The 13,401-nt window shown below is 44.8% G+C and overlaps 1 protein-coding gene across 3 annotated transcripts in view; it reads left to right on the plus strand.

The window, feature by feature from the left end:
* Nucleotides 1–13,401, plus strand: part of ATP9A (ATPase phospholipid transporting 9A) — a 53,375-nt gene that overhangs the window by 13,005 nt on the left and 26,969 nt on the right. For 2 of the 3 annotated variants that reach the window (XM_021534034.4, XM_085558313.1), the window contains exons 5-14: nt 2,263–2,321; nt 3,178–3,229; nt 4,233–4,327; nt 5,486–5,566; nt 5,753–5,828; nt 7,855–7,931; nt 8,529–8,689; nt 9,362–9,504; nt 10,333–10,445; nt 12,465–12,677. In XM_021534034.4, the coding sequence (XP_021389709.1) occupies nt 2,263–2,321; nt 3,178–3,229; nt 4,233–4,327; nt 5,486–5,566; nt 5,753–5,828; nt 7,855–7,931; nt 8,529–8,689; nt 9,362–9,504; nt 10,333–10,445; nt 12,465–12,677 (1,070 nt within the window). The remainder of the gene's footprint in view (nt 1–2,262; nt 2,322–3,177; nt 3,230–4,232; nt 4,328–5,485; nt 5,567–5,752; nt 5,829–7,854; nt 7,932–8,528; nt 8,690–9,361; nt 9,505–10,332; nt 10,446–12,464; nt 12,678–13,401) is intronic. The other variant, XM_021534035.4, reaches the window with a different exon arrangement.

Below are 13,401 nucleotides of genomic sequence, written 5' to 3' on the forward strand. Positions count from 1 at the left end.
AGCAATTCTGGGAAATGAACCAGTTGTGCTTATTAGCTGGTTTTAAACATGCACGAGAAAACATCTGATGTTTAGGTGGCAGTTTCCCCACAGAAAGAAAAGGGAATTACAGAATTCCCAAGATCAAAATAAAACTAATTCAAGCAAGTTGCTTTATGGGAGTCCTGAGTCAAAGGAAACATCTGGTCCTGGGCCTCCTTAGCAGGACGTGTGGTGCACACTGCAGAGATGTCACCCACGGGGCCAGGGAGGCTGCAGAAGCAGAATTAGCTACCCAAAAAGGGCATCTCATTTATCCAGGAGTTATAAAAACGTGTGCTGCTTAGAAAGGTCCCCTCTTTGTTTTACCCTCCAACAGCTGAGCTTGGGAGGCTTGGTGAACAAGACAAATCTGCTCCAGCTGCTTTGGGTTTTCTCAAATTGGAAAGATTTTAAAGCAGATGATACTGTTTTCAGCATAATGATCCCAAAAGCCTTTTATGTGCGTAATGATAGGAAATCATCACGTTGCAGCCTTGTCCAGGCATTAATTTTTCTTTTGCAGAGTGATTTTTAACCTCGTTAAGGAAAACCTCACAAAATAAGTTTGCCTGAACCCTGCAGGTAGCTCTGCTCCTTCTGACAGTCCCCAGATAAATCCTCGTGCTCTCGGAGAGAATACAGAAAATATGGTTAAACAAATCCACACTTTTTGCACTTGGGGTCGGCAGTGGCTGTGCCTGTGTGGGGGAGCACTCGGGCTTTCCCCCGCCTCCCTTTGCCCAGGAGAATATTCAAAAGCACTTTTTGTTGCTTTGTGAATAACCGTATTAAAAGGAGAGGAAGAGATGTTATCTGTCAGACCCTTTTAGTGTCATAGTACCTAACTTTGTATAGCCCATACAGAGGACTGCCAGGGATGCTTTTTTTGATCCTCTTGGAGTGCAGCTTTTCTTTTCAAGCCCCGGCGTAATGGACTCTTAATCCCCAGTTTGCTTCCTGCCCCGGCAGAGATGTCTTTAGCCCAGCATTCGTTTTGTTTACCCTTTTTTTTTTTTTTAAATAAACCAAAAAACCTCACACGGCAAACTCCAGAATCCACGAAAGACCTATGAGATATTTGTGAAATGGGCCATGACTGCTTATAATTTGTAGGAATAATTACAGCATGCAAGGAAGTCTGCATTTATTAGCAGCAGTGATGAAGCATGTTGTTAGGCACACAGTGTGTCACCAAAGCAGCAGGCTGCCCCCAGCCCAGAATGGCTTTCATTGTTAATTTGGAGCAGAAACACTGAAGCATATCCTGAGAAGGATGCTAATGAAGGGACTGCCAGTAGTAAAATCCCAATGACCTTTGTGCTTTGTGCTAATTTCTATTCCCCCTCCTTTCCCCCTCTGCTTTCCCCCTGAGCTGCTATCTGGCCAGTTAGCCCGTGAATTTTGAGGTACAGTACGAGTGCTGTCCGTGCCAGGGTGAGCTCCACGTGCCTCCCCCACTTCCACTCAAATCACAGCAGATTAAAGAGGCTTTTGTTGAAATATAACAGACACGTGGAGGCAGGGTTCAAATTAACTGATTATAAATCACTAGTTAGTCTGAGGAGCCAAATCTAGAGCTGGCTAATGATTCGAAATTACTGGCCAATTGTTAAATTAATCCCCTGTTTTAAAGCAACCGGGAAATGTTTGACAGCTGCACAGGAATAAATATTTACACCATTTCTGGAGGACCTGTTCTCTGCTTGCTTGGCCAGTCCTGCCAGAGGCACAGCAGAGGTGGCAGAGCTGAGCCAGATCCTGGAGCTGCAGCAGGGCAGGGAATGAGGCTGGAATTTGATGGACCTGTTTTATTCCAACTTCCAGGCCTTGGCTTGGGAGTCCAGCCTTACGTTCTCAGGCACCTGAGGAGAGGAGTTGGATTTGATGGTTCCCTGCTGTAGCTTTCTGTTCTCGCTCTGGCATCTGCCCGATGCTGAAAGTGGTTTTGGATTCATGAGTTAAGCAGGACAAAAAGGAGTTTAAGGAGTTGTTTCAGAGTTATGACTGGGGACTGGCTGGGGCTGTTATATGAGGGGATTTCAGCCCTTTTTTGGGACCCACCCCTTAGTGGGGATAGTGGGCTCAGGATTCTTTTCAGGGCAGCATTGCCCACCTCTTGTGGTGGAAACATTTTCCATTTTTGCCCCCACAGTGCAGGGGAAGGAAGGGAGGGGAGGAGCAGCACACAGCACCCCAAGCCCTGTCCTGCTCTGCTCTAACACCAGCTCCTTCCCTTTGCAGGGACTGTCAAGGTGAAGAGCTCTAACATACAAGTGGGTGACCTCATCATTGTGGAAAAGGTTTGCCTTTATATTCATCTTTCTGTGTAAAGCTTTTTTTTTTTTTTTTTTTTTTTTTTTTGTGTAAGACCATAGAAAATGAGATCTTTTGAATTCCTGCTTGCTTTATAATAGGCTTAGAATAGCAGGTGTTGAATATAAGTTTAAATATTTAATCCCTTTACAGGGTTCTCCCACCTCACCAGTAACATCAGATATCTTTACAAATGAGGCATGCACCTATAACCTCATTTTTTACTTATGCTAGAGCAAGAGAAAGAGCTTCCCTATCCTTCCTGTGAGTGTTGGACACAGGTTAAATAGCTGGAACAGATGCAGCACCCAGGTGTTTCTTTGGGTATTGGCATTGCAGTTTTGGGAGGCCCAGTGATCTCTCTGTAGGTACTGGTACATACAGGTATATTTCCCCCTTCCTACAACTTCTAATGTGGTTTTTTTAATCCACTGATTTTATGTTTTTCCCACCCACTCTCTGCATGCAGCTGTGACCTCTAAAACCATTAGTATGAAAACTCTCAGTGAAAATGAGAAACTTGGTAGCTGCAGATTGCAGATAGAACCTTTCTGCTAGCATGGGACTCCTTGAAAGGAAACCAGCACTAGTTTAAGATTCCTTCATACTTCTAGAATTACTCTGCAGCCCTTTTGTAAACCTAACCCTTGGGTCTGGCCAGTGGGAGCTGGCACCAGTTATTGCCCTGCGCTTGGAATTCTGCAGGGGAGCGAGTTCAGTATTCAGAGCAGAGTCCCAGGCTCCAGGCTGACAAAGGAATCCTCTCTGTGCCTCTGCTCTGGCAGGGCGCTGCACACGCGTGCAGGGCTGCCTGCACAATCATGGCCTTTCTTCTCCTCCCAGAACCAGAGGGTCCCTGCTGACATGATCTTCCTGAGGACGTCAGAGAAGAATGGTAAACATCTGGAACCAATTGTCAAAATGGCCATTAACCTTTCACTGGTTGTTTGGAGAAAATTATCTTTGGGAAATGTGAAAGAAATAGATAATAGTAAAATTTTAGAGAGAGGGGGAACTCAAGTGGTTTTATGGACCACCACTTCTCAGGATGTTATACTCTACTTTTGTTTGCTAATGAAAGAATGTAGGGGTTGAGTCTGGGGTAAATGAATCTGGTTGCATTTTAGATATATTTACTTACAGTTCAGGCTTGTTTTGTTAAGTGTGGGATTAGGAAATGTTTGATCAGAAGGGTTAGAAAACAGATTAATGGGAACATTTCAAGTGTCTTAAAAAGTATAGCACAGAGAATTCTGGCCTAGTGGAGGAAAGGAATGGGGTGCAGGAACGCCATCGTTCATTACGAACAAATGTAAATCAGACCCTGTTTCCAGAGAAAGTGTTAGTGTTCAGGAACACACAAAATCACAGGATATCATTATCTGTATAGGTCCTTTTATTGAGAGCTCTGGGAATCAGGGGTCCAGACCCAAATCTGACTCCGACACGGCTTTCGAGCTGAACGTATTTTATATTCTATTGTTATATAACTTACATATTCATTATTAAACTTATATTGTTCTATTGTATACATTGACATGAGTTTCTAATGATCTTTCTTAGGCCCCTGACCACAGTTTCTCATGATTATTCTTACGATTAAACAGCAATTATATTTAATTACTGAACAATCATCATCTAACAATTATATCATTTATTACGTACTAGTTACACAGGTGCAGTTCTAGCAAGGTACAAGGCCTACATGTACCTAGGGTATTTATTTTTCCACGGCCTACTAAGCTTAATTTTCCTTTTAACCCTAAATGCCCATGATGTTAAAACCCTTTTGCTATCAAAAGAAGGCTGTGAGTGCCCTGGGGGGGAAGCATGCCCTGGGTTAGCTGTGGCTGTGCCTGGGCAGAGCAGAAGGGTCCCTGACTGTGTTCCATCCCCAGGCTCCTGCTTCCTGCGCACGGACCAGCTGGACGGCGAGACGGACTGGAAGCTGCGCCTGCCCGTGGGCTGCACCCAGCGCCTGCCCACGGCCTCGGTGAGCCTGCCCCAGCTGGGCTGGGAGGGGGGGCTTCACCTGCTCCGAGACCCCGGGCTTGCTCTGGGGTCTCGTGTGCTGGAAAAGTCTCTCCTCCAACCCTGCTTCCAAAGAAAGGCTCAGCAGTCTCTGTTGTTGGGTCTCAAGGCAGTTTATTGCAAGTTATCTCAAAGATTTTCTCCTGGGGCTGCTGTGGTTTGCTCACAGCTCAGGCAGAGGCACACACACACCCTGACATCCTCTCTGACCCCGACTGCTTCTTCTCTCCCCGCCCAGGGCTGCTGCTGTCTTTTATATGGGACATTATGTGTGACATGGTTACAGTTTCCCCCCAATACCTATTACCTATATTAAATGGTGCTTTTCTATCTTTTATATTATATATTACATGTTACATGTTTACAGTTTTCCCCCAAAGCCTATTACCTATATTAAATGGTGATTTTCTATCTTTTATATGTACATTACGTGTTACATGGTTACAGTTTTTCCCCAATGCCTATTACCTATATTACAAAGTGCTTTTCTACTCTAAACCAATCTGTGAGTGCCAACATCACCAAGAACATGGAGGCAAGGAAGAAGAAGGAAGAATAACAGGATCAGCCCACTTTCCTCCATCTTAGAACTTCTGACCCCCATGTACAAAGTAAAAACCCCCCTGGACAGGTGCTAAAACCTCCCTGTACAATACTAAAAAAATTTCCCTTCTGTTTTGTAACTACTTTTACTATCCCATCTAACCCTTTGTGACTGCTTGTTCCACCTTCAAAGTTGGTAAATCATTCCATGGCTCAAACCCAAAATCACAGCTGTTTGCAGCTGCCTGCTGGGATCTAAAATGCTTCTGACCAAGGCCTGGAACCTCTAAAAATGTCTGAGGGCCATTCTGAGTTCCAACAACCTGCGAGCCCTGCCTGCAGGCTGCGGGGCTGCTCCTGGGCACGGAGCAGTGCCAGGGGTGGACACTGAAATCCCCTCAGTGCTGCTGCTGCCCAGCTGTGCTGTCTGGGGGGCTCTGGGGGTGCCGCAGGTATCGAGAGGAGTTGGTTCTAAACCATGCCGAGTGACTCTTGGTGCAGCTCTGGTAAAGCCCTGTGTGCTGCTAGGCTGTGGGTGGCTGTAGCTGTGGGACTGATGGATGTGTCTGCTTGGCAGGACCTGCTGCAAATCCGCTCCTACGTCTACGCAGAGGAGCCCAACATTGACATCCACAACTTCGTGGGGACCTTCACCAGGGTGAGTCTGCTGGCAGGGTGTGGAGGCAGCCAGAGAGCCACCAGGGCTTATGAAACTTCTCCATCCTATCCGAAATCCTCTGCCAGCTCGCCCAGCACCCCTCCCCAAACACCTCTGTGGACTCTTCTCATCCTCTGCTCTTTTCCATTACTGACGAGTTTATTTTTCTCTTTTCATCCATTGCAGGAAGACAGTGACCCTGCAGTAAATGAAAGTTTAAGCATAGAAAACACCCTGTGGGCCAGCACAGTGATTGCATCAGGTAAGGTGGAGACCCGTGTAAAATTGTTTTTAAGGGAATATGTTAACAATTTTTAAAGGTATTTCTGTGATGGAATAATAATTCTGTCAGTTGGAGAAATTAGCAGTTGGAATGAGGTTTCCCCCTTGTCCTGACACCTCTGGGGAGCTGAGCTGACATCTAATTGCCCCTTGGACATTTCTAGATGAGAAAGAAGTGGAGTGGCCTTTGGGGCCCTTCTTTAGCATCTAGGAGCAGAATAGCACTTAATTGCCCTGCACATTGACATCCTAATCTGTAACAGAAATGGTGTCAAATGGATTCTGGGAACAGAAGCTGAGATGAAAGATTTCCAGGTAAGTGCTTCCATTGAGTTTGTCCTATATACTCTTAAAAAAGGAAAAAATAAATCAAGTCTTTGGCAGATTTTGACTCATGTGTACGATAAACTCCCGAGGCCTGAGATGAATCAATGCCCCCCTGTAGAGGCTTGTCACAGTAAAAGCCTTGCTCCTCTCCTGCCCAGAGTGTTTGCTGGGCAGTAGCTGGAGGAGAGTGGAATTCTGGAGTCCAGCTCTGGAATGAAACTTGTCAAATGGAGAGACTTGCCAGTGCATTTGCAAATATAATTTCAAATGGTTTATGCCACTGAGTCTGTCTGAAATGGCCATAAACCAACTAGAAACACTCCTTTTTTACAGCTCCTCAAGCTTTTAATAGTCCTGGCAGGTGCTTCCTCTCATTTTGACTGACTTAGCAATACAATACTGGATTTTGTTTCTCCTGTGGTAACAACAAATAGCATGTTGTAGGTTATTTCTGTTAGGAGAAAATGTGGATATTATTTTTCTTCTGCTGTGAGTGGTGCCATCTCGCTGGGGCAGCCCCTGTAAGATGAAGCAGAGCAATGTGTCTTTCTCCATCTGCTGCAGGAGGGCTGGGTCTGACTCTGCCTGTTTGCAGTGGATTTGGAGTAGCTGTGCCATCTGCTGATCTGAATTGTGATGATCTTACCACCACCTGCCATCTGGCTCCGAGGATTTGTTGTTGTTTTTGGGGGGGTTTTTTTAAAGGAGTGTTTCTCAGCGTATTTTTAGAAACCACCTCTCTTGAATCAGCCTTATTTAAAAATAAGTCACCTGCAGCTTGTTAAAACTGATTATAAGTGAGAGCAGGGAACAGGAGAGTATAAAGTATCAATGTATTGGCAGCAGTGCTTTTTTTTAGAGTTGGTTTTCTCCATTTTTAGAGACTCCTAACACTGGGCAATAGCAGCTATTAAACTGTTGATGGTAGACAGCTTTTTCTTCATGGCTCTTTGCAAAGTCTTTAAGAGAAAAACCATAGAAACCCTGTATTTTATGGTGCTAAACTGAAATATGTTTCTGCAAGAAGAAAAATGAGAACTTCATTGCTCTCAGCTCTTTAGCAACTGTGGGACAGAGCATTCAAATTCACTGATGGGCTCCCAGCAGCTCCATCTGTTCCAGGAAGGCAGGAGTTGGTATGATTCACTTTGTGGTAGGAGCAGTGTTTAGATAAACACTTAAAGGAAATTGTAGATTGTAAAATGAGGCAATTATGTCTTTGAGCTCTGAGTTCATTGGATTTGCTCTGATTGTTCCAGCCTTTACCAATAAATAACCCTGGCCCAGAGCTGGTTTAATTTGGATACACAGTGAAGTTCTGGTAGAAGGCAGCACCGAAGTGGGATTCCAAGTGGTGGGAGGAAATCCAAGAAATCCTCCATCCCTACCTGCTTTTATTTATAGTGTGGACAGACAAGTGGATCAAAAGGGGGTCAGGGAAGATGGAGCAGAGCTGGCTGCTCTTCCCATGAGCTGCTGGAGTCTGGGATGCTGCATCCAGCCCAACCCTGGGACTGAATTACTGCCTGGGAGGATGTTTCCTGTTCCAGTCTGTGTTTTTATAGGTGTTGTATTGCAGATATCAGCTTTTTGAATTTCTGGTTGCTTCTGAAATTAGCCTGCTGAAAATGCTCTCCACCTGAGAAGTATTTTGATGGAGAAAACCTTTGTGTGTGCAGGTACTGTGGTGGGAGTTGTCCTCTACACGGGCAGGGAGCTGCGCAGTGTGATGAATACTTCCAACCCAAGAAGTAAGGTATGGTGAAGAAACAGATTTGTAATAAATAACAAGGGTCAGAAACAGATCATTTTTTAAAAGAAGATCCTTCCAAATACTCTATGTACACACTACAGGGAGAACCTCATAGGAATAATTCATATTTTCCAGCCTGTGATTTAAGATAGTTACCATAACAGAACCTATTTCTCTTGATTTTTTTCATCCTATTATACACGTGTCCTGACGCTCTTTTTAAGGTTGTCAAAACCATTGTTGTACATGTTTCTAATGAGGCAGTCCCTGTTGGAATAGAACAGCTACTTTTGCTGCATTCTGCCATTGAAGCACAGCTAAGCCACGGTGCAGGGACGTTTGCTCAGCCTGCAGCTTGCGGCAGCCTGAGCCCTCCCACACCTCTGCATCCTCTGCTGAGCTGCTAAGGGGTGGAAATCTCATTCAATAAGCTGGCAAGAGTATTGATTATAAATTTAAATATGTTTGTAGTGTTTCAAAAGAAGAGGAGCTGACTAGTGGGAATGGATTTTTGAATGGAGTGGCAGCTCACTTCCTTTTGAACATTGCACTAAGCTGACACCTTCGTCTGTGTGCCTGAAATCTCTCCTGCTGTTCTAGATTGGCCTCTTTGATTTGGAGGTGAACTGTCTCACCAAGATCCTCTTTGGGGCTCTGGTGGTGGTGTCCCTGGTCATGGTGGCCCTTCAGCACTTTGCAGGCCGTTGGTACCTGCAGATCATCAGGTTCCTGCTGTTGTTCTCCAACATCATTCCCATCAGGTGAGGGGACAGCTGGGAATGCTCCCCAGCACAGCACAGCCTGCTCGGGCACCTCAGCTCTTCCTGTTCCTCCTGTCACAGTGAGCAAGGCCAGGAGTGCAGTTACTGGTCAAACATAAGAATTGCTTTGTTGTTTCTGCTGAATTTGTTCCATTTGTTAGCCCATTCACTGGCTCAGGATGTGCATTAGGCATTTAAATTCACTTCTCTCAGTGTAAGGAGGTTGCTGTGATAAGAACAGAGCAAAAAATGGAAATGGAGGGTGTTTTGTACAGAATGTAGGGGAATACATTTAGAGGGCAATGAAACTTTGATATTAAATTGTACTGTATTAGTAAGTAGATTAGTAAATTACTTTGGGTTCAGGACTGGGATTCATTTCAGTTCCATTTCTAATCTGCTCTCTGGTATCCATCACTTACTCTGTCCACCCTCAAATCATATCTGCTCTTCTCATTCAATTTTGTCATCTGTCTTTGAATCACACCGTAATTACATTGGCCACCAGAGCACTGACTCTGAATAAACTTCTCCTGAAACTCTCCTTTGGCACCTCGGGCTCACTGTGGAACTCGTTGTCTTTTCATTCACTGTGGCAGTTCACGAGGACTTTTTCCAAAGTTTACCTGGTGGTAGCTTTTTATTTTCCTTTTTCTCTTTCCTCCTGTGCAGTTTACGTGTGAATCTGGACATGGGGAAGATTGTGTACAGCTGGGTGATCCGCAGAGATTCCAAAATCCCTGGCACTGTGGTTCGGTCCAGCACCATCCCTGAGCAGCTGGGGAGGATTTCCTATTTGCTTACAGACAAAACAGGTACTGGTGCAGAAAACACAGCTTCGAGTCATGACATGTGGTTTGGATTTTGTTATGTTTTTGGCCAGGAAAAGAGGATAATGTGAGATTTCTTTGGACTGGAAGAAATATGCATTTCCTGTCACTTTGATAATATGATTTAATCAGTTTTTGAAAAAGAAGTTCTGCTTTTTTTGGTTCTGAATGTGCTGGAAGTAAGGTAGGACAGGAATATTATACTACTTGAAGGAATACTTAAAGCACGTTATTACAACAAAAGCTGAGGGTAAAAATAAAATTAAAATCAACTTTTTAGAGCTGATTTTCAAAGCCAGGTTAAGATAACTTATATATGTAGGCAGAAGCTGTCTGCTGCTGCCCTTACACTTCTGAACCTGAGCTTGAATTGAGGGCCTGAGCTGTAAGGAAAAGTTTGGTGTGACATAAAATCCTGGTCCCACTGAAGCAGCTTCCAGTGTTTTTGGTTCCAGTGGGACCAGAACTGCAGCTCCTGCTGGCACTGAGTGTGAGGTGAATCTCACTGCTGTTTATACACCCCCAGCCCTCAGGTCTGTGATTTGGGATTTCTGCCAGCCTGGCTGTGCTGGGAGTGGCAGTGATGGTTCAGCTGCACGGTCAGGGTTTAATTTGGACACACAGTGAAGTTCTGGTAGAAGGCAGCACCAAAGTGGGATTCCAAGTGGTGGGAGGAAATCCAGGAAATCCTCCATCCCTACCTGCTTTTATTTATAGTGTGGACAGACAAGTGGATCAAAAGGGGGTGCCTGAGGCACAGCAGGACAGGGGCTGTGCTGGCAGCTGCTCCCATGCACGGTGCTCTTTTCCCAGGGACTCTCACCCAGAATGAGATGGTTTTCAAGAGACTCCACCTGGGAACGGTGGCCTACGGCCTGGACTCCATGGACGAGGTGCAGAGCCACATTTTCAGCATCTACACACAGGTACCAGCAGCTGCACTCCCTGGCTCCCTCACCCCAAAGTTCCACATCACTGTGCCAGCACTGAATTCATGTGGTAGGGATCTGCTTGTGAGCTGCTTTTGGGGAAGCGTGAAGGTCTGTGGATGTTTAATTCATAATTAATATTCAGATTGCTCATTATGTTCTGTGGGTTGTTTCACATCACCTGCAAGTGTGTGTGCCTGTGTCCTGTTGCTGAGGTCTGAGTCTAAAATAACTTTTATTTAGATATCCAGCTATCTCTTTTCTTTCTCCTTCCTGGCATTTGGTTCTTCTCTTGCCGTTGAGACCCTTATATGACAGAACCGTATTTAAAAATAAATAACCAACAAAAAAACCCCAAATCACAAATCCCCAGACTTCAGCTTTATTTGCCTTCGCTTTACACTGAATCTCTAGAGAAAACTTGACTACTGATGGATTATTTGCCAAAGTGTCCAGTATTTGTCAGGAATATTTGGGTGACTGGCTAGTCCAGTATGTGAGCAGTGACCAAGTGCACTTCAGCTGAAGTGTTTTATACTGTTCTGTCTTTATACTGTTCTGTCTTTTTGCTGTTGGATTTTGGCAGCAGTGCTGATGAGCAGCGATGCTAAATTTGAAGATCTTATGGGACCTAATCACTAGATGCTAAATTTGAAGATCTTATGGGACCTAATCACTAGTGTAGAAAATAACATGTGGAAGTACCCTGGTAATGGATATATGTCTCATAAAACTTCCATAATTACCAAGTAAGATTCCTTATAATGAGAAGCATTTGCTGGCAATGATTCATTTTGAACTGTAGATCTTATTCTTTGCTCTTATTTTTACCATGTTGTGGCCCTTTGACCTGGAAGTGAAACTTCTGTCCTCTTGACACTAAAGGTTAACAGAGCAGGAAACTGGATCACTGTGTGTCCCTTCTTCAACTGGGATAATTTAGTAATTGTGCAATTATCTGAAGACTCCCATTCTGATACTATAAATAGTATTAAAAAATAAATGAATGTAATTAAGATTTTCTAGCTCCATACGAGTCATCTGTTTTGTGTTTTCACCAATTATATCCTCTTGCACGTGAAACCCAAGCGATTCTGAATTTCCCAAAGCAGTGGTTTTTTTATGGAGTAAAAAAGAGGTTTCTCTGAGCCTTTTGAGGCTGGCGTGTCACCCTTTGGGTGGATTTGCAGCAAAGAGGCTTTTTCTTGGTGTACTGTCCCAAAACTTCAATCTTTTTGTAACCTAAGCGATTCTGAATTTCCCAAAGCAGTGGTTTTTTTATGGAGTAAAAAAGAGGTTTCTTTGAGCCTTTTGAGGCTAGCGTGTCACCCTTTGGGTGGATTTGCAGCAGAGAGGCTTTTGGTTGGTGTAATGTCCCAAAACTTCAGTCTTTTGGGGGCTTTCAGGAGGACGCTGCAGGAGTTGAGCCGCGCTGGGGCGTTGCCAGGGCCGGGCTGAGCGAGGGTGTGGTTGTGCCTGGTTTTTGGGGATGCGGATGTGGCTGTCTGTACAATCCCAGCACAGAGGTTTGCCTGTCCCCTTGTCAGCATTTGGGAACACACATCATCATGGGATATGATTATATGCAGGTGCTTTTATTGAGAGCTCAGGGAATCAGGGGTACAGACCCAAATCTGTCTCTGACACGGCTTTCGAGCTGAATGTATTTTATATTCTATCGTTATAACTTCTATCATCTATATAACTTACATATTCATTATTAAACTTATATTGTTCCATTGTATACATTGACATGAGTTTCTCGTGATCTTTCTTAGGCCCCTGACCACAGTTTCTCATGATTATTCTTACGATTAAACAGCAATTATATTTAATTACTAAACAATGATCACATCCAACAATTATATCATTTACCATGTACAGGTGCAGTTCTAGCGCGTACAAGTTCTCCGTGCGCTTAGGGCGTTTATTTTCCCAGGGCCTGCTAAGCTTATTTTTCCTCCTAACGCTAAGTGCCGGTGATTTTACAGCCCTTTTGCTGTCGCCCTGTCCCAGCAGGCGCAGGAGCCGCCGGCCGTGAAGGGGCCGTCGCTGGCCACCAAGGTGCGGCGCAGCATGAGCAGCCGCGTGCACGAGGCCGTCAAGGCCATCGCTCTGTGCCACAACGTCACGCCCGTCTACGAGTCCAACGGCGTCACCGACCAGGCCGAGGCCGAGCGCCACTACGAGGACTCCTGCAGGGTGTACCAGGCCTCCAGCCCCGACGAGGTCAGCGCGGCGCCGCGGGCAGACGGCCGCGGGAGGGGATGGCCGCGGAACGCGTCTCCGGCGGGTTGTTCCTCAGCATCACTCTCGTTAGGAACACGCGGTCCTCAAAAAACAGGGAACGCGCTTGGAACCAGTATGGTTAATGGTTCTCCGTTTATTCGAGAGAAGGTGGCAGTTTAGGTACACTTCTATATAGTTTACAAAGACACTCTAACGTTGTTTACCTTTGCCTTAAGGTGGTCAGGCTTTTCACACTGCAGCTCTACCCTAATTCACACTCAGGTAGCTCATTACTTTGTAGTTACCTTAACATCATTTCTAACTGCGCCACAACTGAATTCTTATCAAAGGTTTCTAGGCCCCTTCAAGGCCGCTTATCAGGGGTCTGGTCTGAGGGGCAGCTCAATTCTCACTCCAGACATAAATCATGCCCTCTCTCTCAGAAATTCTCAACATCATTACATGGTTATGACAATGGGAAGATGCCAGCAGCTCACATCCCAGCCAGCAGACCAAGAACTTAATGTTACAACTCACTTTATAAGCTTTTTGACCAATTACACAAAAGCATATTGATGGTAGTTCTATCCAATCACCATAAATGCACGTACCTTTGGTTAAAACAATGCTTGCTTATTTCAAATATGATTCTTGCTTGTAAACCTTAAGATACAATTAATTAAGCTTAGAACTTCCTAATATCTCACTAGTTATACTTTTCTGC

This window comes from Lonchura striata, chromosome 20, assembly GCF_050655825.1.
Source record: "Lonchura striata isolate lonStrDom1 chromosome 20, ASM5065582v1, whole genome shotgun sequence".
NCBI lineage: Eukaryota > Metazoa > Chordata > Aves > Passeriformes > Estrildidae > Lonchura > Lonchura striata.